This window comes from Callorhinchus milii, unplaced genomic scaffold (assembly GCF_018977255.1).
Source record: "Callorhinchus milii isolate IMCB2004 unplaced genomic scaffold, IMCB_Cmil_1.0 Scaffold2, whole genome shotgun sequence".
Classification (NCBI taxonomy): domain Eukaryota; kingdom Metazoa; phylum Chordata; class Chondrichthyes; order Chimaeriformes; family Callorhinchidae; genus Callorhinchus; species Callorhinchus milii.
Window position 1 is genome coordinate 22995531 of NW_024704743.1, and position 27918 is coordinate 23023448.

A 27918-nucleotide genomic window follows, 5' to 3' on the forward strand; every position below is an offset into this window, starting at 1 on the left:
AATTACAACTGAACCTTGTACGTGCACTTCCTTCTTTTCTTTTCCTGCCTTCCTGGTTTCAGATCCTGAATGTCGTCTAAACACATGAACGTCAAACCCCGAGGGTCAGCGAGAGCAGCTCTGGCCACGCTTTCCCACGCTCTCTGCTCTTTCCTTTCTCTCTTCTTGTGGACTTTCTTGTGATCTTTCTTCGTTCTTTATCTCTCTCCCCCACCCCTTCTCTCCTTCCCTCTCTCTCTCTCTCTCTCTCTTCCCACTCCTTCTCCTTGTGCACTTTTCACTCTCTCTCTTTCTCTCTCTCTCTCTGTCTTCTCTCTCTCCTTCACCCTCTCTCCTTGTGCACCTTTCTCTCTTTTTTCCCTCTGCTGATTCATCCACACTCCTACCCACCACCTCCCTCCCTCTCTCTCTCTTAACCAGGCCCTTGTTCTTGCTGTTTGAGAAAGTCCTCTCCCTGTGGTGTTGGGGCTGCAGACAGACAGCTGTTTGTGTGAGGAGCTGGGCTGGGCTGTGAGCACCAGGTGAGTGTGAGAGAGAGTGTGAGAGCTGTGAATGGAGAGATCAGTGTGCTAACCCTGACCTGCTTCACAGATACTCAACACAGCTGGCTGGCTCCACACAGATGGGGCTTGCTGTTATCAGGAAGGAAGGGATCGATGGGCAAAGTGTGGTGGTTCTTTTTTTTTTGCTGTTCAGTTTTGGCATATTGCAAGGCGGCGGAGGGAATGTGGTTTCTGTGGGTAGGGAATAGCAATTTACCAAGATCAGACACCCGACTGCAAGTAATGTCAGCCTAGAGCAGCGGTAGCGATCTCGCCTCTAGCAGAAGATTGTGGACTCGGGCTCCAAGTCTAAGATATAGATAATAATCCTTGCATTTATAATAATAATAATAATAATAATCCTTGCATTTGGTATAGCGCTTTTCACGTCGGGAGGACGTCCCAAAGCGCTTCACAGAACACACTGTAAAGTGAATTGACTGTATATTTGTGGGCGAACGCGGCAGCCAATTGCGCACAGCAATGTCCCACAAACAGTCGTAGATTGAAAATGACCAATTTAATTATTGTTTTTGGTTTTTTGGAGGGATTATTATTAGGCTCTGTGTGGAGTAAGGAAACTTGCCCAAGGTTTCGCCCTGACCTGCCTGGAATTGAACTCAGGTCTCTCACTTGCAAAGCGAGTGCTCTAACCACTGAGCTACAGGACTCCGCTACAGGACTCCGATATGCCATATCATTTGATATGATATAGAGCCCTATCAGGTCTTCCAGACTTCTCAAAGCGCTTCACCGAATATACTGGAAACAGAATTGACTGTGTATTTTGTGGGTGAAAAGTGCAGTGTGCAAATGACTCCAAAGCAGTACTGGGCATGTGTTGCATTGTCGGGGATGCCATCCTTTGGAAGCTATGTTAAATCAGTTTGGGTGGACTTTAAAGATCCCCTGTGTGTGGCTGTTTGTGGGACATTGGCTGCTGCATTTCACCCACAAAATACACAGTCAATCCACTTTATAGTATATCCTGTGACACGCTCTGAGACATCTCAATGACTTGATAAGATACTATATTAAATGCAATGATAATTATTATAATAATCTGAGCCCATTCTTTAACTACAAGATTTAAACGAAAGCGAAAAATGCACCATCAGTAACTTGTTATTGCAGAATAGTCCTATATATTTTGAACCTATGTACTCGTAGTTATGTGGTCCAGAAGTTATATACTCCTTTTATATCAAACTTCAACTTGAATTTATAACATTAAGCTTTTCAATACGTGCCCCAAAAAAACTTTCCAGTCATTTTCAATAGAAAACAATTAGGGAGAAATTACTTTAAACGTCTGTTAACACGTCACGCCAAGGGAAAAGGGCTCAGTGACAAGTTATCTGGAGTGGAGAATTAGGCACATGTATAAATTCAGTATATAAAAAAATGCTGCCAGGGAATTGATAGCATGATGTCTTAAGTCGCAGTGACAAGTTAAGACAGGGTTGAATTATCAGGAGTTTAATGTATTTATATAGGAGTTTTGAGTGATCAAAGAATTACTTCTTTATAATAATAATACTCCTTGCATTTGATATAGCGCTTTTCACGTCTTCTAGACGTCTCAGAGCGCTTCACAGAATATACACCACCAACAACAAGATTACATTTGTATTGCGCCTTTCAGGTCAGGAGGACGTCCCAAGGCTCTGGACAGTGTACGATGGTTGTTTGGGTCTATGAAATCTCAAACTGTCTTCTAATGGCCTTTGTCAGCTGTTCAGCATTTCTGCATTAATAATAATCCTTACATTTGATATATCGCCTTATCACGTCGTTGAGACGTCTCAAAGCGCTTCACAGAATATAGTGTAAAGTGTGTATTTAAATTTATATATAAACTGTACAGAGCACAGCATTTTTAGTGTGGAGTCAACCAGCTGTGCACATGCGCAGTGAATGATATCCATTTTCCTTTTGTGCTGTAAGTGAACTTGTGATATAATGGGGTTCTATTGTAATACCATACTGTGCCCAACCCATTTTTCCGTGGCTTTCTCTATTTCTCTGACTTTTCTCCCTCTTACTGATGTATCCTTAACTTTTGTGATGCTCACCAACTTCCTATCTCTCTCTGCTTTGGCTTCACTCTTTGCCTGTATCTGTCTCTGTAGTCTTCCTACACCGGAACACTGAGACAACATTACCAAGTGCTACTTGAGTAGATTGCAAATCTGGTAATCTTGTGCACAGGCACACAACTAATTTTTTTTCTCCTTCTAGCATCACAACTCTGCTTCATGTTTTCTTTGGAGATCGAAGCAGATAGGGTAGACTGGCAATCGTCAGCAGTGGGAATTCCCACTGTATAATGCCTGCTCTAATTCCCACTGTATAATGCCTGCTCACAAATATGTATGTAGAATGTAAAGGTTTCTATACAGGACATTTTAGTTATGATGCATCAGTAAATACAATGACAACAAATTACATTTGCATAGCGTCTTTCACATCGGAAGAGGTTCAAAGCTCTGGGCAGTCAAGGATGAATGGGATGGACATTAAACAGACTATAGAGGAGACACTTTGGATGGGCTTTTATGAAAACAAATTGATTTTTTTAAATTTGAGTGGTAAATGTAAGTGGCTTGTTCCCCAGTACTGCTTTAGATTTTGTCTCTGAGAGTAACCAGAAGGGAAAAGGCTGGTACTTCAGAACCAGTTGTATTAAAGCAGTTCTGAAGTGTCTTCCAAAATAAACGTGGCATTGGTTGTGACTGAAGAGAAAAGTTGTGAAAGAAGAGAACAAATGTATCTTGTGAGTGAAGGGTGACTTGAGCAGAAGAAGGAATTTTAAATCCAGGCAGTATATTTTGTAATCGCTCCTGGAATAGTTACATCAGTGGGTTTCAAAAGGGACCTAGACACATTCCTAGAAACTAGATTCAAAGTTATTGGAAAGAATTGAAAGAATCTAATGTGATGTTGGATGGGTAGATTAAATAGATCAATGGTCTCCCTAAAACTATGTTACTATGAATAAAACATTGTTGTTCCACATTCGTTCCAGTCACATATAAACCAAGTTAATTGCTACATTGAATGTGCTAACCTATAGTTATAATGATATTGCTGCTCTAAACTTACAGTGTGTTTCTTTCCTTTGAAAGGTTTTAGATCACAAAATGGAGTACAAACAGACTAACGATGAAAAGCCCACGTCTTCCAAGTAAGACATCTAAGAATTACTGTTCGTTTCAATGTGTCATATTTTTAAAGTCATCAGTAGGTTCCTATGCTTCTACGGCTCATTTTCAGCATCCAGTAAACGATTTGGGTTCTATCCTGTGGGCAATGTTTTTTGGGAGTCAGTAGTGGGGGAAGAATCGGGATTAACGTTGATTATTTTATTCTTAGAACCACCTAGACAGTGTCAATTAGTGTTTCTTATTATCTGTACCTATGATGTAGAAATGTACATGATTTTTAAAAGGGTATAGGAAAGAGACAGGGAGAGGGGATTGGGCAGGGGAGGTCATATAGAGTATAAACACCAACACTGATTAATTGGGCCGAGTGGCCTGTTTAGGTGTTGATGAATCTGTGTGAAAAAAGCATTCCCAACTAAAGTAAAAGTGATCCCACACCGCTGCAATTATTGATTTTGTAGCCAAATAGCTAGCTAATTCTCTCTTGAATTTGCTGACAAACTGCCTCCATCCTCTCCCTGTGCAATCCATTCTGTATCTTCCCTGCTCGCTATATAAAGCTATTAAATCTAATCTGTTCACCTTCCCTTTCTGTGTGTGTGTGTGTGCCAATGTGTTCCTAATAACATGCAATTTTTGTCGTTGTCGATGAGTTTCGGAATGCTGGTTGACGCTTGCAATTTGGCAGAGCTGAGCTTACTCAACCATCGAGAATCTGTTTGTATATTTTCAAATGCTTGCTGAATACAGTTCGTTGTCTCTTTTAATTACTCATCTGGGCTTGTTGCCATTTGCGTTACTCTCTGCAACATTGCAAAATGACGGAGCCAATTTCCTTTCTTCTATGTTGACCTATCCGTGAATCATAACCAGACTATGAATTATTTGGAACAGTAACAGACAAATTAAGCCTGCATTGTGTTGCAGACAGCGTGTTGAGCAAGGTGGTGTTAAAACACATCACTAATAGGCCACATAGATGCTTCTGCAGTGTGACACACAATCTTATCAGCATGCGACCACATTCAGTGTCAGCAGATTTCCCCCTCCGCCCCTCCCCCACACTCATCCATAGCTACTAATGGTTGTCTCATTGAGGTGATGCATTTTCATCTGCAGAACCTGCCAAACCCCTGCCAGCACCAGCCAAGATGATTAATTCACTGAAATTCGGCGTCTGGGCAGGCGGGGGGGTGGCGGGTGTTATATAGGCGGTTTGAACAGCAGGGTAAGCAAAACACGACAACATTGTTAGCTTTATTCTATAGCTAACTAATCTTTGTTGCGCACAAAGCAAACAAACTGCCAAATTGAAATGCAGATAAGCCATATCTATTATTAATAATAATAATTCTTGCATTTGATATTGCGCCTTATCCACATTGTCGAGAGGTCTCAAAGTGCTTCGTTGGATTTACTGCAAAGTGCATTTTGTGAGAGAAACATGGCAAGCAGCCAGTTGTGTACAGTAATGTCTGACAAGCAGACTTGGAGGGAGTGACCAATTTTATTTGGGGGATTTTTGGCCAGGAAACCGTGAGAAACTCTCTTCTCTTTTCAAATAGAGCCATGGGGTCTTTAACATCCATCTGAACAGGCAGACGGGACCTTGCTTTAACATCTTATCCGAAGGATGGAACCTCCGACAATGTCTTATAGAGATTGAGAAGCTTAAACTGCTGTCATATTAGTTGGGTAACTTAAGGTTGGTTGCTGCTTGTATTAAGCACGTGGAAACCCCCACTTTGATGCATAGAGTGTGTGTCTTGTGAAGCTAAAGATTTGTACCCCACCGAAAGTAGGGTCCAGCTGAGAAAAGATCAAACATAGAAGGCCAGACTTGAGCTGATGGGACAATGCACGGGAAGAACTGGGGGGACAAATTATCAAAACTACCAGATGGGAGAACACAGTACAAATCTCTAGGGCATCTTAGAGACAGACTATGGTAGACTGAATAATTGCCTGCCCCAATCCCAGTGTGAGTTTTGCAAACCAAAGAAAAGAATGTAGAACAAAACAAAACCTAAAAGGAAATAAAGCCCCTGTTTGTTCAGTCCTGTTAACAACCATTCACTACTGTGCTGGCGGATGGCAAGTTTTACGACAACTTACAAATGGCTGTCACGCTTCCTCAAAATAGATTTATTTTTTAAAAAATGTGATCCCATTTATTACAAAAATAGAGCTTGCATTTGCACAGTGCCTATAATTACAAGATGTCTAAAAGCATTTCACAGGTAATTGGTGTGTATACGAAGTGTATATTCATTGTAGTTGTAGTCGCATACAAATATCTTTGTGTTTAATCATTTTTTATAACTATCAATACTATCAAGTGTCAGCTTGGCGCAGTTGGTAGCACTTTCACTTTGGAGTCAGAAGGTTGTGAGTTCAAGCCCCACGTTGAACTCACAGCCGAGACTGACACTCCAATACAGTAATGGGGATGTGTTCAAGTGGATGTTAAAGAGCCCAAACTACTTGAAAAGAAAAGTGAATTTCTCCTTGGTCCTAGCCAACAGTCCAGCAGATAAATTTGTTCAATGACTTCATAGCTGTTTGTGAAACACTGCCATGTGCAAATTAGCTGTCTGGTTTATCTACAAAAACACAACAACAACATCAAATTGCATTTCACGTCAGGAGGATTCTCAAAGCGCTGAGTATGCAGTCCCACGTACACAGTCATTACACTTTACAATAAAATGCTATGAAGGGTTTTGAGACATCTCAATGATGTGATAAGGTGCTATATCAAATTAAAGGATTATTATTATAATACTGTATTATCAAACTTTAAGAAGGCAACAAAGCAACCAAGAGCCCAAATTGTTTATTTTCATAAGTTTGTCTAATTTCTACATAATTGATGTATCCCACTCCTAGTCTCAGCATACACATTTGGCTGACACCCTTGACCAAGTTGATATCCCCCCCAAATGCCCCAGTATTCTAGCCCCCAGCTTGCGTGCAAACCCTTAACTGTCCAGTGCCTTGGGACGTCATTACGACGTGAAAGGTTCTAGATTAATGTAATTTACTTGTTGTTGCTGTTGTGTTTATAAAATGTGGTAGAGCCCATTGTAAGGTGGTAGTTGAGGTGCATAAAATCCCAATCCATGTTATATTGGGCCCGAGATAGCTGGATTCTGTATTCATTGTGGTCCGATTGTGACTAAGGATTTGGAAATCAGCTTCTTTTAGTGGACAGGAAGCCAAGGTAAACAGTCACTACATTTCACAGTATATCCTGTAAAGCGCTTTGAGAAGACCTCCTGAGGAGAAAGCCATGACACCAAATATAAGGATTATTTTTAAGGATTATTAAAATGATCAACTCCAGTGACCCGATGACCTGGAAGTTAGCTATTTTCTAGAGGATAAGCTGCCCAAAGAATGGTTAACTGTGTATGTGCTGGTTAGCTATGTATGTGCACAGAATGAGGTCCAAACTCCATTTTCACCAGAAGCAAACTTTTGTTATATAGAAGTGCATTACAACTGAGCTCTACACTTGTAAATTTCATAGGTTTTGGACTTTTAATGGAGTGGAGGAGGCTTTAGTTACAGTGGTACAAAAGTACTACCCAATAAAGGTGAGGCCAGATTTTAATTGAAAGAATCCTTGTTCTTACTTCAAACAAGCTACTTAATGAGAGAGATATCGAACTGCAGATAACACCTTTCACCATAAAAGACCATCTTGAAACCCAATATGAACTAAAAATAATGTAAATAATTATAATAACAAAATAATTAATGTGAAGTGAATGTTATGTAGGCAATTTTTGCCACCGATAATGCAGTAACATTTGATAACAAAGGTTTATAACAGTAAAGATTAAGTCTTATTGAGATGATCTGATGTAAATTGAGCGAAATGTGATTTCAATGCATTCACAGCACTATAGGGGAGAGGTCTTTGCGATGGGGTCCTCACAGTGTAATGTAGACACAAATTGGAGAGAGCAATGATAGGAAAACGAGTGGGGCATTTAGTCCATGAAATTTGCGTCCCTATTTATTACATCTCGGCAGTCTTTGTATATTTCTTATCCCTTTCCCTGCGCTTCCCCTAACGCCCTGACTTTGCAAGTGTCTTATCTTTCCTTTAACCTTAAATCAATTAATTCTGCTTCTGTGTATTTCTGGGAAAGGGCATTTTACATTTTCTCAACTCTTTGTGTGAACTTTCCAAGAGAAAAAAAAGGCACGTTTTATGAAAATTACGAAGAATTGGGATCTAAAACAATGGATAAGAGCATGTTAATGTGAATGAAAGAGTTATTGTATTAACTACTTAGTGTATATCACAAGATGATACTGATACCTATTCTGGGTAAAAGTGATCAGTTAAAGTTAATTTATCTTACAGTAACTTTATAGAACTGTGAAAAATGTTCAAAGTGTGCTACAGTAAAAATAATGCTTGTATTTCAAATAGTACTTACAATGTTGAAGTGTCACAAAATGCTTCACAGAAAATTGCTTTTATGTATAGTGGGTGTATAACTTGCAGGTAACGACAATAGATAATTTGCCCACAATAAATCCTGCAAACAGTACATCAGAAAGCATTACTCTGGATTTACTTTCGCAATCCCATTAATAATCTTTTGTGCTTATTTCAGGTCCCCCACCAGTTTGATATTTTCAAGGCTAAAAAACCCTAGCTTATAGTTCATCCCTCTAACATCAGGGACCATCATCGTGGCTCTCCTCTGGACTTCCACTGGGGTTTCAGCAACTCTCTTATATTACAGTGACCAGAATTATACACAGTGCTTAAGAAGTGGCCTAACCAGAGCATTAAACAGCTTGAACATAACTTTTAGGGATGAGCTTAACTGGAGTCCTGTAGCTCAGTGGTTAGAGAACTCGCAGGCGAAATATCATGCAAGTTTCCACACGCCTCTATTTACCTAACGGTAAGTAGGAACCCAGTTGTAAGTCAAATGGCAGATCACTTTTCCAGGGGTAATAATTCCTTTTTAAAAGAAATTGGTCACTCAATCCACAAATGTTTGTGGGACACTGCTGTGTGCAATTGGCTGCCATATTTCACTTACAAAATATAGTCAATTCACTTTACAGTATATTCTGTGAAGTGCTTTGAGACGTCTTGAAGGTGTGATAAGGTGCTTTATCAAATGCAATAATTATTTATTATTATTATAGTCCAGCAACCCATTTGCCTTGTTTAACGCTGCTTCAACTGTGCTAACATAGTGAGTCCCTTTCAGATTCCTCCATAACACGTTCCAGCTCATTCGCAGAGTACTGGTGTCTCCTAGTTTTATTTCCTAGTTGCAGTACTTTGCATTTAACGGCACTGAACTAAAACATGAGGGTACATATCTAACTTGTGAATTAATCACCCAATGTTATTTCTGTCCTCCTGATTTTAAATTGATACATCAAACATTATAAGTCAGACAGGATAGAAATCTGACCATGAAGAGAACATTAGGTAGTTTGATGTGAAATATTTAACATAATTGATGTTTTTTGATAAATACAATTCCAATATTTTTCTTAACATTGTGAACGATGTGAAATATCTGACACATGTTCCCCTTCCCTATTTCCAACAGTGAGTGGGTTTAAACTTCTAACAGCTCCAGAACGGTACTTACACTATTGTTATATGAGAAGGTTTCCAGCTGGCGAGTGTCTGTCCTAGCTGACCCTCCACTGGCATTTCAACAAATTGACCATTGGCACACCGATACTAAAATAATAATCCTTGCATTTGGTTTAGTCACATCAGGAGGATGTCCCAAAGTGCTTCACAGGATTTACTGTGTACTTGTAGGTGAACTCAACAGCCCAATTTGCTCACAGCAGTGTCTCACAAACATTCCTGAAATGAATTCCTGGGAGATTATTGGCTAGGACACAGGAAGAAGCTTCCTTTTCTTTTTAAATAGTCCCGTGGGATCTTTAACATCCACCTGAACAGACAGACAGGACCGTGGTTTAATGTCTCATCCAAAGGACAGCACCTCCAACAATGCAATAGATTCCCAGCACTGCATTGGGGTGTCAGTTTAGACTATACGAGTTCAAGTCCCGGCATGTTAATTTGGCTTTCAGTTTCCTCCTCTATTGCCATAAAACTGTACCTCATCTTGGGTGTGGTTGCATAGGTACCGACCATACATCTACAACTTGTCTTCACTTGATAATCATATAAAATGAGCAATGCTAATTTCCTAGCATTCCTAAATATAAATATCATTAACATCTTATTTAATGGTCAGTGTTAAGAAATATCGCAATTGAGTTTCCTTTGATAAACCGTTTCCTGTTTGTTTTTACGAAAAGATGTAAATCTCGACAAAAATACATATTCATACCATGTGGATGTGACCTAGTGATGAAATAGATGCTATGTGTTTGCTGTTGCAACACCTCTTCAAGGAAGACTGCACTCCTTCATAAACAAAACTACCAACAGATCGCAGACGCTAAGATTAATCTTTCTCGTTGTTCTGACTGATTACCTGCCTAGAATTTGTAAGGTAAATATGTTTTGGGCACTGTTAAGGAATCTGCAGCAAGTACACATGTTTCTGTATCTTTTGCTTTGCAAAACCATCATATGGCCAATAGTAGCAGCCCTTCCTGTACCCTAGATGTGTGCATTCGTCACAGGCAATAATCATTGTGTGTCAGCCTGGCTCAGTTGCTAGCACTCTTGCCTCTGAGTCAGGAGGTTGAGTGTTCAAGCCCTATCTTGGAACTTGAAACTCATTTAGTTCAAGCTGACACTTCAATACAGTGCTGGGAGTCTGCTGCATTGATGTAGGTGTCATCCTTTGAATGAGACATTAAACTGAGGTCCTACCTGACTGGTCAGGTGGATCTTATGGCGCTAATTGAAAAGAGAAACGAGCTTCTTCAGAACAACAAGAAAGATTAATCTTAGTGTCTGCATATCCTGGCCAACCATCCCCAAATAAAATTGGCTACTCACTTCATGGGTGTCTTCTAAATATTTCTGCGTGCAAATTGGCTGCTGTGATCGTCCACAAATCACAAAATTACTACACTTTACCGTATCCTGTGAAGCGCTTTGGGACATCCTCCTGACGCTATATCAAATGTAAGAATTAGTATTATAATAATCCTTGTATTTGATATAACACATATAATGCCAAACTTTGCAAAGCACTTGTTGGCCAAGGAGATTATCGAGATAAATTCCCTTTTCCTTTTCAAATGATGCCAAGGACCTTTTACGTTCGTCTAAACTGGCAGATGGGACCTGGTTTTAATGTTTCATCTGAAGGAAGGCACCTCAAACAATGCTCAACACTGCATTGGAGTGTCAGCCTAACCCATGAATTTAAAGACCCAATGTTGACGTTGAACCAACAACCTTTTGACCCAGAGGCGAGAATGCTATCGCTAACTGAGCCAGGAGTTCAAGGAACTCAGAACAGAAGCTCAGCATTGACAGTGGGTGTCCTTTGTTACTACAGTGTGTGGATGTTAGTATCTGATACAGCAAGATGTTTCTTGAGCAACCAGCAGGAGATTGAGAAATTACTTTAGGCAGGGAACTGAAAGCTCTGGCAGTGTAGAAAATAAGCACTTTGCTCGCTTCCACTGGTAGAGGTAATACATTATTCATGTGATCATGGCATGCTGAAATCCTCTTTCAACTCATTGCGTTGGCGATAGAGTATTTGCTTATTAAATCTAAATCTGGGACAAGCTGCATGACTGAGTAATAAATAAGAGCAATAACATATCTATCAATCCTGGGAAAGCCAATATTTACGCCATCTGAGTATGTCATTGGTAACAATAGTCATCCTCCATTGTAAAGTCAGCAAAACAGCTTGAAGTCAACAAGCAGTACACCGTCACTTACTGCACTACAGAGAACACAACATGGGAATAATTGAGCTTAAAGGCAATCTTTGTGACTGGGGTTTCAGTGTGCACCAAAATGGCCTGATGTCTTGATTATACACATTGAAAAGACAGTAATTCACCCTTAAAAAAGCATCTGGACACATAAAAGAAGATTGAATTTGCCTCTCAATCAATTTCTGTGTCAAAATGCTATAGTGCAAAATGAGTTGTGGCATTACACTGGAGACAGTAGAATTGCACATACACAGAACATTGAGATCAGTTAGCTTGATAGGAGACTAGTTGGGTGTATTGAATAGCTATAAGGATCTCTAAATTCAACAGCACATTGGAATCAATGTTGTTTTCCAAATTAAATACTTGTAATATATCATGTGGTAGGAAGGATATATTGGATGAAAAAAAGATAAAGGTCTGTATCACAGCTATCTAAGTTTAATATATTAGAGGAGTTTAGTATTGCAAGTTCATTTCATGCTACCCATTATCCTTGCTTCCTTCAGCAACAATTTCAAACAGCTTCCCTAACACAACAACAACAACAATTTACATTTGTCATTTATATAGGATAATGTTGACTATGATTGGGATTTCCAATTAAAACTCTATGCATAACCCTGACCAGAATTAATACCCATGTCTTCTTTTCACAGATCTACCTAAATAGGAATAGACATTTTCCTGACATTGCAGCCAGTTTCACTTTCACATTGGAGCACTGATACAGTTAGGGGGAACATGCATATAGTTGGAATGTGGTTAAGTGTGTACTATTGTAAAGCTGGTATCACACTAATTGAGAGTCCAATGGAATGTGTTTCATGGTCATGATGTTGTAGGGTGGTGGTGGGAGGGGGTGGGACGGGGGAGTTCTGCTTCCACTCCAGTTGGAGACCAGTTGATTGTCATAAGATTGCTAAATTCATTAGCAGTGTTAATTGTTAAATTAACCAGGAAACTCACAGGGATTTATTGGTTGGTACCTGTCATCCATCCACCTAGTGAGGGCTCAAACCTGTTGAATATCAAATGACCAACTAGTGACTAGCCTCCTTTGGAGGGAGGTATATGAGGTCTCCTTGGAGCAGAATTGGCTTCAAGGTGACGTGCTTGCCAACGGAATGTCAGAATTGAGCCAATCCTCTGTAGTGCTTTCAGTAATCCGTTTCCTGTGCCATATGGGTCTACAGTACTGTAGGTTACTGCTGATGACAGCCAAGCCAGCTGGCTCATCAGTAGGATGTGGACAGCCATTCTTCCCACTCAGTTCCTGTTAACTCTGCAAGCCAAAGTGCTAATGGGTAGCATGGTCAGTAGGAAGCTTTCCAGGGAGCGCCTGCAAAGACAAGCTATGCGGTTTTAGCTGGTTAGACTCTAGCAGCACCCAAATGCAGACTCTGGGGTTCCCAAACCGTGTTTGTTGCAAACCTGCACCTTATAGTCTCTGGAACTAGATAAGCAGGATAAGTCCCTCCAGGGACACATTCCATTCTTTTCCAAACTCGGGAATTTTCATGTATAAATGGAATCCATGGAACTCTTAATCTGGTTTGGATACCCTTAAGCATGATGATGTTTCTGCATGTGTTAGACATCTGGCTACCCAAAACAAAATTGTCCAACGGATGTTCACACATCATTTGAATACAACATCTAGGTCTTTCAGTCTGTTGAAATAGCACTAATTCTTATGAAATAATTAAAGTAAGAGCCACGCTCACTGTCCTGAAATTTCACAGTAGTCTGAATCCTTTGCTTTGCAGAGATGGCTTGCATATATCAAATCGTCATTTAGTATCACAGAAAGAAGATATTTTATATCATTTTGACCTTGGGACCAGCACTCATGATTTTGTTGCTATGTTTGGAGATATCAAAGTAAGACATTGAATTGATTTTTTTTATCAACATTTCAATTAATGAGTTTTGTAGCATTCGGGGAAGCACTGATCTGCCTATTCAATCTTTGTGTCAGTTTGTATGTGTAGGAGGCAGTCGCTGGCGAATGAAAGCTTTCAGTCAGCACATGGCTGAAATGTTGGGCCTGGGAAATGCAACGGATGACATTCCCAACATTTGTGAAGGAACTGATCGTTACAATATGTATAAAGTGGGGCCTGTCCTAGCAGTCAGTGTAAGTATCATTGCTATCAGTGTAAGTAATGTCACATTGTATGTACAGTATATGCTATCAGTGTAAATAACAGCTCAGTGTATGTATCTATACTATTGTAAGTAACATCACAGTATAAGTATCTATTAGTGTAAGTCAGGACGGTCCAACCTTTTGGCTGCCAAGAACCGGATTCTCTATTTGAGAAAGGTCCGCGAACCGCATAACCAAAATTTTGTTTTTTCTTTCCAGAAACATAACAACACTTACACAGCACCTTTTCATGTTGGAAAGACATCTTAACACTTGGCTGGGCACCTGAGCTGTAGGTGGGAGCCTAGAGAGGTGGGATGGGGCGGGGAAAAGATGACTGAAAGTGTGGACTTGGGTCTTGACGTGCCATGAAAGAGGGGAGGGAGCGAGCAGGAGTGACTCCAGGAATGGAACTCCAAAGAATATGGGCAAAATGGCGATGCTGGGGCAGATGGGGTGGGGGGACATGAAGCAAGCTTCCTTCTCACACTCGACCTTCCTACTGCAATCATTCTCCTCTCTCTCACACACTCTCAATTACTCTCTCTCACTCTCCCTCTCTCCCACACACATGCTCTGTATCCCCTCAAACTCTCTCTCAATCACCCTCTCTCAATCTCCCACTCTCTGTTCTCTCCCTCTCTCAATCTCTCACTCTCCCCTCTCTCACACACAATCTCTTTCTCACACCCCCTTTCTTACCTCTCTCTCACACACATACTCTGTCTCTTCTTCTCTCTAATTCCCTCTCTCTCCTAATCAGCCGCGCGGTTCACTATATGCAGTGGCAGGAGCTGGTAGTTGCTAAGGACGCTGTTGGTAAGAGACGCGCTTGGCTTCCTGACAGCCTGGCTCCTGCCACTGCCATGGGAGAACGTTCACCAGGGAGGGAGGGAGCGGAAGTTGGAAGGTTGGAAATGGTCTCGGGTCAGATAAAATCACCCGCCGGGCCGGATGCGGCCCGTGGGCTGCCAGTTCGACCAGGCTGGTGTAAGTAATGTCACAGTGTAAGTAACGTCACAGTGTAAGTATCTATGTTGTCAGTGTAAGTAATGTATCAGTGTAAGTAACGTCCCAGTATAAGAAATGTGTAAAGTATCTATGCTATCAGTGTAAGTAACAGCTCAGTGTAACTAACATCGGGAATTTCTATTTCATTTCAGCACGGGATGGGGATCCCATCAATCTCAATCATGTTACATGAACTCATCAAGCTGCTGTATCATGCCAAGTGCTTTGATGTCACTGCCATTCGCATTGGAACCTCAGGTGGAATAGGTACAGTATTAGCCCAACAGTGAGAAGCAGATCACTTTGTGGGATGTCCTAAGCAAGTCCTGCACGCTATCATCAGCCTTCCAATTGCTGATGTAGAATCGCACAGGCAGTCAAGTGGCTGTTGTCTCTTTATAGGAAGAGCCTCAATGGGGCCACATGTGGCTGTGCTGTAACTGAATGCTTGAGTGCTGACATTGGGTGGCCAAAGTGGCTACGTGTCTCAATCTTTATCTTGCTAAACACAAGAAATCATATCGGGACCAGCGAAAGTATGATCAGAGGCTTGAAATTCACTCTAGCCTTATCCTGGGTTATGTATTAACATTTTACGATTCTGTTAGACTGTGGAAAGTTCTTAAAGCCCATCTGGAAGTAGGTTTTCTGCAGTACTTAAAACAAACGAGTTTTGAAAATAAGGTTGGGTTTAAGATTTTTCCATAATTGTGCTGGTTTTCAGATTTTAAGACAAAATAGACCCGCAGGTTAGAGGAGGTGGAATTTCATGCCACTGAGGCCAAACGTTTCTCATAGCTTTAGGTTCTAGACCGCTGTTTTAAACCTTTAAGATTAAGTGGAATTTTGTGGGGAAAAAAGGAATTGGGAAAATTGCCTTACAAATTAAAACTCAATTTCAAACTTTTTTTGGAAAATTCCACCTGCTGTCGTATTTTAAGCCAATATTTGTCAGCCGGGAATATGAGGCATTTTCACCAATGACCCTTTTATATCACAGAACCCAGTGAGACTGTAGGGACTTGCTCTGATTACATTATGGGATGGATTCTACAGCACTGATGACAAGCTAACCATGTGAATGTTACTGGAATTATTTAGTAGCTGTGAACTCCTCATGGCAGCAGAATGAATAATAATAATAATATTAATAATCCTGCATTTGATATAACGCTTTTCACGTCTTCTTGACGTCTCAAAGCGCTTTGAACAACGCAACTCATATATTCGAACCTTGAACTTTCATTTTCTAGCCGCAGTGATTCACTTGCTGTTTGTGAGATGTGTAAATGGCGGGGATCTGTAATCATGCTGCACGTGTGGGCTGAGAACCTATAGTTCGAACAACCAGTTTTACAAAAAGCAATTAAGAAATGAGACTGTGAGGATGATGCTCTTAAAATCAGGGTTATTTATAATAATAGTAATAATTCTTGCATTTGATAGAGCGCCTTTTCACGTCTTTGAGACGTCTCAAAGCGCTTGTAAAGTGAATTGACAGTATATTTTGTGGGTGAAACGCGGCAGCCAATAGTGTACAGCAGTGTCCTACAAACAGTTGTGGATTGAGTGACCAAATTACTGTTATTCTTTATCTTTTTTTTGGAGGGATTATTACCCCCAGAAAGCATATGCCAATCAACTAACAACCAGTTTCCTACTTACTGCTCGGTAAACAGAGGCATGAATATGGAAATTTGCCTAAGGTTTTGCCCTGCCCAGGAATCGAATCCGGGTCCTCTTGCTTGCGAGTCGAGCGCTCTAACAAATATGTTACAGGACTCCTTTTGGGAGTAGTTGCAGAATCACATCGGCGGAATTGGTTTGTGCAGGTTTACATTTTGATGAGATGAACAGATACTTGCTTAGTGTGCACTGACAGTGCAGATAAGCCGTCAGGACACAGGTTATTCACAAAACATCACAGGTGGCAATGTAAACCAACGTGGCAGCGGGGTGGCCCTCATTTCCCAAGCTTCCCTTGGTCTATCCACCTCTAGCTGTTTCTCCTCCTTTGAACACCTCACCCTCTACCATCCCTCCTCTCTCTCACTCAGAATCGTCCTAGTTTACCGCACCCCCAAACCTCCTGGCTCTTTCCTCACTGATATCGCCTCTCTCCACTCATCCCTGTCCCTCTGCCCTGAACACCTGCTCATAATGGGTGATTTCAACATCCACCTAAACTCCCCTTGCACCACCTCCTCGGATTTCACTGCCCTCCTCTCCTCGCTAAACCTCACCCTCCACATTGACTCGCCGACCCACAACTGCGGCCACTCCCTCGACCTCGTCATCACACGTGGCCTTGACATTTCCGATGTGTCCATCACAGACAAGGCCATCTCAGACCACTTCCTCATCTCCCTCGCCTTCCGCATCGCCTCCCTTCTTCCAAGCCCTCCACATTTTTTTCCTCCCCTATAAAAAGCTTCCCCCTGGATCCCTCATAAATGCCCTCTCTTCCTCGGACCTCCTCTCCCTCTGGCCCTCTACCCACAGTGATCCTGATGCAGCTATTAAGCTGCTGAATGACCGTCTCTCCACAACCTTCAATTCCCTGAAATCCAAGGTTGTGTCCAAACCCACCTGCTGCCCCTGGTCCAACAGTCATCTCTGCTCACTCAAAACAGAAACCAGGATGCCCCTGGGCAGATGGCAGAAATCTGGCCTCACGATTCACCGCCAGCTGTGGCTTGAGCACCTCCACACCTACCGCCTCTCCCTTTCACAGGCCAAAACTGACTTTTACTCCAAAGTCATCCTGGAGGCAAACAACAATCCAAAGATCCTGTTTTCCACCTTTCATCACATCCTCCGTGCACCCCCTCAAGCCCTCTCTATCCTCACATGTGAAGTGTGAAGAGATCCTACGCTTCTTTGCCTCAAAAATTAAAAACCCCCTCCGCACCCAGCTGCTGGTCCCTCAACTCCCCTTCTTCTCCTCCAAGCTGGCAGACCTGGTCAGCCAGTTTCTCTCCTCTCCCTGAAAACCGCTGTTATCAATCCCTTCCTCAAACAACCCACCCTCGATCACTCTAATCTCTCACACTACCATCCCACTCCGTACCCACATCTCACCAGTTCTGGACAGGCTCCACTGGCTCCCCATCACCGAACAGATCGACTTCAAGATACTCACTCTCATGTTCAAATCCCTTTGCTCTTTGGCACGTCCCCACCTCTCCGACCTCCTTACTCCCCAATCCACCACCCGGCATCTCTGATCGACTGGCACCGGCCTCCTGCTCGTCCTTCGCACCCTAAGCCCCACCATCGTAGATCGTGAAACTCTGGAACACTCTCCCTCAATCCCTCCACCTTGCCCCCCTCTCTCCTCTTTCAAGTCCCGCCTGAAAACCTTCCTCTTCGACCGTGCTTACGGCCACCAAACCCCCCGGCTCGGAATCAGGTTCCACCACTGTTAAGCGCTCTGAGACGCTACCCTGCATGGAGAGGGCTACGTAAGTGCAAGTTGTTGTTGTAAATGGCAACACATTGGGAAACATGATATTTCAGGATTATTCCTTTTGCTTCTCAGATTGCATTGTCATTTTTTTTTTTAAAAATCACAATATGTCCAAACGCATCAAGATGGAGAGAGAAAATGTTAATCTTTCTGTGAATACTGACCTTAGTATTATTGGTACAACCAGCAGGATATTTAAATCAGATCTCTGCAATAGCCTAACCTACGTAGAGGTCGGTGCTAGCGGAAACAATGTCAAGATCCCGTTAGTTCAAATATTGTACACTCACATTTTTCTGACTCCGTGTCACTCTCAGAACATCAAAGTGCATCCTGATATCAGTGACAAGAAATTGATATTGAAGCACACCCTTTTGCTGTCTTCAGTGATCAGATCATTCTGCTTTGGTGTTGCAATGAAATTCCAACAGCCCTGTCCTGTGTAAATTCCAAATTGAATTTGTATCTGTCTGAATGGAGTAACACAGATGACAGATCATTCTATTCTTGCCATTTCCATGGGTCCTACAAGGACAACCCCAATTCGCTCGGAAGGGGTATCAATGATCGGTAAGGGCCTTAATGGGTCCGACTTGTGACTCGCTGGGCTGGTCAGATGGCAATCGGGACAAGCTGCACAGATTTTCTTTATGTCTACATGTAAATCCGGCCAATAAAAGTGAAAAATAATTCTATGTTTAATCTTATCTCGACATAAGTGGCCCGCCCAGGGAATGGAGTGTGCTAGCTCCATTACTTTACCTTTGAAACCCTGGGACACTAATAATATTTGTAATAATTTGCACTTGATATAACCCCTTATCACGTCTTCAAGACATCTCAAAGCGCTTCACAGGAAACGCTGAAAAATGAATTGACTGTGTGTTTTGAGGAGGAAACGCGGCAGCCAATTGTGCACAGCAGTGTCCCACAAAAAGTTGATTGAGTGACCAAATTAGTATTTTATTAATGATCTCTTACTAGGATTTGTTACGTCGATTCGCCAGACTATCAGCGTGTGCCCAAATATCACTTAGGTTTGGTAGTCCAAACAAGCCTGATCGGAGTCCACCCTTGTTAGCACCCTTGATTGTGGCAACCTTTTACCGACTCACACACAGGAAAAACAAACAATACACTCCTTTAATAATAATAATAATAATCCTTGCATTTGATATAGCGCTTTTCACGTCGGGAGGACGTCCCAAAGCGTTTCACAGAACACAATGTAAAGTGAATTGACTGTATATTTGTGGACGAACGCGGCAGCCAATTGCGCACAGCAATGTCCCACAAACAGTCGTAGATTGAAAATGACCAATTTATAATTGTTTTTGGTTTTGGAGGGATTATTATTAGGCTCTGTGTGGAGTAAGGAAACTTGCCCAAGGTTTCGCCCTGACCTGCCTGGAATTGAACTCAGGTCTCTCGCTTGCAAAGCGAGTGCTCTAACCATTGAGCTACAGGACTCCACACTTTGCGTGTAGGTTGAACACCAATAACCAATAAAAAGCAATGATAGGGTTTATCCCCCATCACAGCTTGTAATTTTCATCATAGAAGTTCAAAGTATAAATCTAATCCTTTTTTTTGCTGATCTGTTCAGTTTGTAAATTAATAATTTCTATGTGGATGTCTTTCCAGATGATTCCTGTAGCGCCTTGGGACGTCCTCCCGACGTGAAAGGCGCTCTATAAATGGAATCTTGTTGTGTTGTTTTAGGTCCTAAGTGATTGATGTTCTTTGGGGTTGCATAAATCACAGTGGAGGAGGAGGACTCGAGAAGAGGGACAGAAACAAATGGGGGTGAGGGGTTGGAGTGGGGAAGGGGGGAAAGAAACATAAGCGCAAGAACCCTCAAAGGGTCATCTCAGGAAAAAGCCACAGGACATTTGAGGAGTAAGCTTCAAACAGGAAAGGGTACATCCACTGCTCCTTGCATCACAATTTCAATAGCTAGGAAGCCAAATCAAATCAATAATTAATAATAATTTATTAATAAATATATATTTTGTGTAAGAAAAATAATAATCCTTGCATATGTTACAGTGCCTTATCACATCATCGAGATGTCTCAAAAGTGCTTCACACTGTAAAGTGTGTATTTTATAGAAAAGTCGAGGGTTGATTTGAATCTTAGAAATGTAATATTGTGTATTTTCAATTCATAAGTTTCCTATTTTTTCTTCAAACTCTATCATTTTGAGATGTGTTATAACAGTAGTGTTACTTATAAATGGGCTTTACTTTATTGGCTCTTTTCTATTTTTCAGGGGTGGAGCCAGGTTCAGTTGTGATCACCAGGACCTCATTAGATGCTTCCTTCAAGCCATACTTTGAGATGAATGTATTGGGGAAAACTATGATTCACAGCACACAACTGCACACATGTCTGGGTCAAGAGCTGCTGAAATGCAGCAAAGAAATCAATGAATTCCCCACTCTGATCGCTGACACAATGTGCACATCAGATTTTTATGAAGGTGAGAAACGTGATCGGTGAGCAGTCCTTTGACCTTTTTTTTTGCATGCAGCGGAATGATTTTGGAAATGGATAAGGTTCAAATTAAGATGAGTCCTTCTTGGGTGCTGTTCCTGTACACCTCTATCTGATAACCCAGGTCTCATTCCCACAGCTCAGATTAAGAATTATGAAATTGTGTTAGGGGTGAAGCATGGCAATGAGTAGATATTTGAATAGAGAGTGTAGCCGTACATGGGTAAATTGTTTCCATTTGTTGATCAGTCCAAAACAAGGGAGCCTAAATATAAGACAGCCACTAGCAGATATAAATGAAGACAGTGAGAATGTGGAAGCTTCTCTGCCGGAAGCTGCGATTCAAGCAAAAAGCATCAACGTATTTAATGTGTTCACGAGGTAGAAGGGAATAAAGGGGTAGAGCAGAGGGGAATAGGAGGGGTGGGGGCTTGTGTAGAGTATAAACACTGATACGGACTAGTTGGCTGATTGACCTGTTTCCATGCCTTATCATTTATGTAATTCTATGTAATAATGTTACGTGCAGCAATTCCAGAGATTGGAATCATTGGTATTTTTGATAACTTGGATGAAACAAAGTGTGGATGAAGAATTCTGCTTTTCCGTAGGCAGTTGTGAGGTTCAGATCATTCAGATGGTGTTTGTAGAACACATCACTGTAGAAAGCAGAGCAAACAAGGGGGAGTGCAAGCTGCCTGCTGTCACTCTTCCAGTCAGGTCTTGACATACACAGACCCATCATCTGAGATTTTACCTTTCAACAGAATGATTGTCTACTTCTTGCATAGGGCTCTGCAGTGATAAATGGAGGAAAAGGGGCGTTATGGAGAGTCTATCAGTTGCAAGCTTTGTGAATATTGATTTGTGGAACCCTGCAAAGTTTCATCCACTGAAAAGTGGGAAACTATTGAATAATTGGAGAAGGTTGAATTAAAAGATAGCACTCTGTCACCAGAGAAACAGTGTTTGTCTGGCTGAGTATGTGAAGAGCGTTTCCAGATCTTGTCTCTGAACGAAATCTTATCACCATTTCACAGTGGAAATACATCTCATTGAAGATGTTTAACGATGGCCTCACATTTTGAAAAGAAGGAGATAATTTAAGATGTCAGTAGCCATTTTCCCTTATAAATTTACAACAGCATCCAACAGAATTTAATCCTTGAGAACAATTTCACACTTTGATTGAATACCATGAACTTTAACCTTGGTGTTTCACTCAGCAGATAGCTGTTTATTGTCATTTATACCCCAGACACGCACAGAACCCATCATTTAAACATGCCAGTTTGGATCTGTAGGTGTCTCTTCTACACATTATCAACTAAACTCATGGATTCAATCTGAGTCAATATAATAGTAGTAATAATAATAATAGTAATCCTTGCATTGGTATAGAGCCTTATTACACTGTTGAGAAACCTCAAAGCACTTCACAGGATCTTACTGCTAAGTGTAGTGACTGTATATTTGTAGCCGAATGAGTTAATATCTCACCTGCAGGAATAAGCGTGTGTATGGTGCACAGCATCGGAAAAGATCCATTTAATTTATTATATATTTATAAGTGCTTCTCAAACTGGTAGAGTCAAGTTAAATAATAATAATTTGGTCACAAAATCCACGACTTTGTGGGACACTGCTGTGCGCAATTGGCTGCCGCGTTTCGCTCACAAAATATACAGTCAATTCACTTTGTAGGATATTCTGTGAATTGCGTTGAGACATCTCAAAGACATGATAAGACGCTATATTAAACGTGAGGATAATTATTATTATAAATTTAAATGCCATTTTGTTTTTCTTTTCCTGCATCTTTTACTTTATTCCGCTGATTTTCTGCTTCATCTTTCTCCTCTCCTCCTCTCCTCTCGGTGTCTGATTTCTTTTTCCTTCCACCTGTTTACAATTCCATGGGCACTGGTCTCTCAAGCACTTTGCCAAGCGACTATTATTCATGTGTGAGACTTGACAGTTGGTGTTTGCAGACTATTCAGCAGCAGGGGGCATAGTAGCAGAGCCTGATGCTTGCCATTTACAAACACATAGCTTTCAGTAGCCTTCTCCAAATAGCAACCAACATAGGTAGCTGTGGTTGATTTTCACCTTTCTAACTCAAGCCAACTTGAGATTAAGTGTGTACCTTGTGTGCTCTCCTTGCTGAGGCCTGCTAGTGTGACACTTACTGGGGATTCAAACCTTAAGTACATAAGAACACAAGAATTGCTAGATAAAAGAAGAACAAGGTCCATCCAGTTCACCTTCCACCACCCTGGCAGTCGCATGCACATGTTATGTCCCAAAATACATACTGCATCCCAAGATATTATTTCCTAAAGGAAATCTATTTCATTTGATTTTTAAAAAATCAGTACTTTCTGCTTCCACCATCTCCCTAGGGAGCCTGTTCCATACTTTTACTTCTCGCTCACTGAAACAGTGTTTCCCCAGACTTCAATCCATTTGGCTGTCTTTTCATCTGGCTTTCCCTTTTCTTAAATGTAGCGAGGTCTATTACATTCTTCAAATCTTGATGAAAGATATTCTGGTGCAGATTTTGTTTTGCTGGAGTAACAAGGTTGTTTAATGCCTACAGGCCAGGCTCGCCTGGATGGTGCTTTCTGCACTTACACAGAGGAGGAGAAGATGGAATACTTACAGTCTGCCCACGCAGCAGGTGTTCGCAACATTGAGATGGAGTCCTCTGTTTTTGCAGCCATGTGCATTCGAAGTGGTATGAAAGGTAATTGGCTGCATGTTCAAGACTCCTCATGGAAGTCCTTTGAGTACTGATAGTTCTTAGAAGATGGATTTGATTGCTCTCATTCCAGATGGGTTTCAGCAGCACTTTAGTTTACAGCATATACAACAGGTGTTTCACAATGGACGGTGGGGGGCAGGAATGGGGGGTGGGAATCGTGAAATAAAGTAGCCAGACACCACCTGACATTTGTATCTCAAACTTGCCTGCGGCATTTATAATTGATGAACATGTAATTTACTTCCTCATTAAGGCATACGTATTCCCCAAAGTTTGGATTAAATTGCCTGACTTTGAAAAGGTAATATCAAGCACAAAGTCAGGAATTTAATTCCTGAACTGAAATAGGAGAGTTGCACCACATCTGGGTCTGTTCAGTATGAACAGAATACCATCCTTGTTGGGCAGTTTACAACGCCTGTCCTGCTTTACTCAAGGGTACGCTGCAGCTGGCTTTAGTGAACTGACACATCTGATAGTGATCACTGGGTTTAGATCAGGGGATCACCATCCTGATGTGCTTCACAGCTGGCATCCAGGGCCTGACAGTACATGATCACTCACTTACTCACCACCTTCCACTAATATCATGAACGAGAACACACTATGGAGGAAAGACTCCATCTGTGTCTGGATTTACTCTCTTTTCTTAGCATTTGGGAGCAGAATTTGGCAAATTGTCTAATTTGTTTGAAGCCATTTTTTTTGAACCGTTCTTACGGAAAACTAACTTCAAAATGAAGGCTGCATTTAGGAACAATTCAGCGCAAAGCACTTTCCTTCCTTCATCTTAACATTGGTTTCTAAAACAAGGCAATTTCAGGCAGGAATTATTTCTTCCGGTAAAGAGAATGCATCGTGCAACCTGCAGCAAATCCATTCTGAAAGACAGTTGCCATGAAAAATGTGAACGTTTTGTGCCTTGAACTTAACAAGAGACTTGAAACTAAATACCCCTTTTTGAAACAAAATACGCCAATATACTTGACAGGAAACTTTGGGCATACATGAAGGTGAAAGCAATGAAGGGAATATAGGAATAAATTAGAAGGGAATAGGAGAAGTGGAGGTTCGTGTAGCTATATAATATGTAATTGTATAGTGTTCTGCAAGTTACAAGCAAAATGTAATTTTGATAACTCATTCCCTGACATTGATGAAAATAAAGATTTGTAATGAAGATATTTATTGTGTAATCTAAACCAGTTAGTGGTGAGCATTATCACCATCATGTGGAGTATTGAAAGTATAAATTAAAAAGAGAAATAGGTGCGTCTTAACCAAAGCCTAAAGGGTTAGACTATTGTTCTTATTTGGCAGAGGTAAGCCAAATAAATGGGTCTTAAATGGATTGAGAATATCAACAGGGTAGCTTCACTGCTTGCAACAATTGATGTGAAAGTCACAGCACTTAACATGCAAACAAATTGTTTCTTCACACATGCAGAATCCTAACTGCACTAAATCAGTCGTGTGAGATGGAACCACTATGTAGCGAAGAGTTAATAACTAGACCCACAGGCTGCTGCTGCAACTGCGTTGCATCTGTCAGCTGGCTTACTGAATGCAGACAGATTTGTAATTTAAATTAGGGCGACTGTGCCATAGGACCTGAATTTCAGTATTGGTGTTTCTAGCCAATTAATCCTCGCACAGAGACAAAACAAATAGCTAATGCATATGAGGTGTTGGAATAATCTTTGCAGCTTTTTTTTAGCAAGTAACATTAATATTTCTAAAATAATAGTAGTAATTTTCAAAATAATTTTTAACTTAATAATGTTTGATAATCAGAAATAATGATTTAGCAATAATAATAATTTAGACACTGCTGTGCGCAATTGGCTGCCGCGTTTTGCCCACAAAATGTACAGTCAATCCACTTGACAATATATCCTGTGAAGCGCTTTGAGACGTCTCAACAGTGTGATAAGGAGGTGTATCAATTGCAAGGATTATTTTTATTATTATAGTCTTTGCATTTTGTGGTGTGCTTACCTATCTTTCCTTTAGCCTGAGAAGTGAAGGTACCTTGATACTGAGAGGTGAACAACAACAACTTGCATTTATATCGTGCCTTTCACTAGGGGTAGCATCTCAGAGCGCTTAACAGTGGCGGAGCTTGACACACAGCTGGACAAAGAGAATAGGTGACCTTAGGAGTGGTCAAACAGGAAAATCTTCAGGTCCGATTTGAAGGTGGGCAAGGAGGGGACAAGGTGGAGGGAGGGAGCAAGGTGAAGGCACCTTTACCCTGAGATGAAGGCAGTCAAGGCCTCTTGTTCCTTGCCATCCTGTGCTGCTTTACGTTCACAGAATCCATAAAGTACAAGTGAAGTGATCCGGACCCCTGACTTGCTCGGGTGGTCGTGACAACATGGCTCAGGTCTGCATTGTCCTTTGATAGTAATAATAATCCCTGCATTTGATATCAAGTCTTATCACGTCTTCGAGATCTATCAAAACGCTTCACAGAATATACTGTAAAGTAAATTGACTGTATATTTGTGGGTGAAGTGCAGCAGCCAATTGCACACAGCAGTGTCCCACAAATAGGCGTGGATCGAAGTGACCAATTTATTATTATTATAATTTGGGACCTAGAAGAGTTTGGGGTTTGCCTGCAGGAACAGCACTCATTCCCAAAGTGGAACGTTTCGGTCCGATTCGGTTAATGGCGGTGAGCAGGCCTAACCTCACTCAGCAATAAAAAAAATCTATTAAAAATCTGAGGCTGGTGTTATTCTGGAATTTGCTCCACTTACGTTACTTAATGGTTTGAGCAACATCACCGCAACGGGCAAGATACCACATTGGGTAGCTATTGTGCATCTATCGTTGTAGCCCTGGGGCGCTGAACAGGCATCATAGATTGCTGAGCTGGTCTTTTGGCTAAAGTGACTCCCATTGTAATTCTAGTGTGTCTATTCAGGACCAGGTTTTGTATTGTGGAGGGCTCAATATGGGGCTTCAGCTTGGATGAAGGATTTGTTTGCTGTTGTGTTTCTCACCTATGCTATCACATTTTTCAGTAAATCTATCACGTTATTGTTTCTATGTAGGTGCAGTGGTGTGTGTGTGCCTCCTGGACAGACTGAAGGGAGATCAGATCACCAGCTCCCACCAAGTGCTGAACGACTATCAGATAAGACCTCAGAAGTTAGTCACTTGTTTCATAAAGAAACAGCTAAAAAAAGCTCTAGAGCCTCAGAATTTATCCAACCGGGTTTAAAGGTCCAGCGATTTTCTTTACTTTTAAATCTTTCAAGTACAGGTATTTAACATTTGCACTTGGACAAAATGTCATGCTGAAATAAATAAGTAGCTTCAAAGGTTGCAGATTTGATTGTCTGTAAGCTTGCTGGCTTGATAACTGGGGAACATTTTTATTTATAAAGTTATTATAAGGAAAGATAGTTTACACTTAAGTAGATTAGGACCTAAGTTACTTTTGTCAAACATGAAGCCATCGATTGGGCTTAATTTAAACTAGATTTGAATGGGGAGGACAGGCATAAGGTTCAGGTTTGTTGGTGCTCAGGAGATGGGGAAGGCTGATGTTTTTAGGAAATGGGAACAAACCAAACAAGAGGGGATCTATCTAAATCAATACAAATCCAAATTTACATTGTATAGCGCTGCAAATAGCAGGAACCAAGAATAGCAGAAACATCTCAGATAGCAACAACAACAACTTGCATGTATATAGCAGCCCTCGTGCAGGGTAACGTTCCATAGAAGGACTAGGCAACCAGACAGAACGGTTAAGGTGCAAAGAATACAATTGTATAAATACTTGAAGCCTTTGGATAGTGAAACTAGAGGCACTGGTGGCAGATGGGGTTTATAATCCGGTAGGAATCCCATGGTTAAATCTGGATGAGGGAAGTGAATAGAATTAACATGGGAGCAGGGTTTCAGGAAAGATAGCAGGAATAGCGAGCTGGAGGAGTTTCCATATCTGTAAGGGATACCAGGGATTTAATGAAGATGAGCTAGCATTTGCATTATGCTGTATCCTATTCTCTGACAAGCACTTTATTGACTGATCTTTCAACAAATCTATTTAATCAAAAAATCAATCAAATGCATATACATATTTACTTACCTGTGTATTTAATATACTGTTTCTCCTTTTTTGTATTCTGTGTTTTTAACTTGTGAAGTACTTGCACTTCCAAATGCCTGTTGTTCGTTCCTCTTTGTTACCAGGTTCAGCAATGTAGTTGATATGGCTGATGGTATGTGGATGCATTGTTGTGAAACAGATATATTTCACTCATGTACAAACGAATACAGTGTGAAGCCTATTGAGGTAGATTGCACAATTAAAATGATTTTAATGCAGTTTATAGACACAAGATACAAGTCAGGGCTTTTCTGGGTGATATTCTGCTTGACATCTGTTTCAATAAAATTTGCTTTATCTTTA

At 41.1% G+C, this 27918-nt stretch overlaps 1 protein-coding gene across 2 annotated transcripts; it reads left to right on the forward strand.

Moving 5' to 3' along the window:
* The first annotated feature begins 43 nt into the window (after positions 1-43).
* LOC103176259 (uridine phosphorylase 1) lies at positions 44-27918 on the forward strand. Of its 2 annotated transcripts, XM_007889691.2 has the most exons (9): positions 44-104; positions 421-521; positions 3671-3729; positions 13363-13477; positions 13575-13733; positions 14909-15023; positions 20499-20708; positions 23322-23468; positions 26549-27918. In XM_007889691.2, exons 3-9 carry the CDS (start codon positions 3686-3688, stop codon positions 26716-26718), a joined length of 960 nt encoding a protein of 319 aa, XP_007887882.1. In that variant the 5' UTR covers positions 44-104; positions 421-521; positions 3671-3685; the 3' UTR covers positions 26719-27918. The 2 variants fall into 2 exon arrangements, with proteins under 2 accessions (XP_007887882.1, XP_007887884.1); XM_007889693.2 differs by lacking the exons at positions 44-104; positions 421-521 and adding an exon at positions 2574-2737.

Bases quoted from the DNA above. Each gene is read 5' to 3' on its own strand.
- LOC103176259 (XM_007889691.2), top strand. From the start codon at position 3,686: ATGGAGTACAAACAGACTAACGATGAAAAGCCCACGTCTTCCAA. The intron at 3,730-13,362 runs GTAAGACATCTA...TTTGCTTTGCAG, and splicing joins GAAAAGCCCACGTCTTCCAA to AGATGGCTTGCATATATCAA. The intron at 23,469-26,548 runs GTAATTGGCTGC...GTTTCTATGTAG, and splicing joins CATTCGAAGTGGTATGAAAG to GTGCAGTGGTGTGTGTGTGC.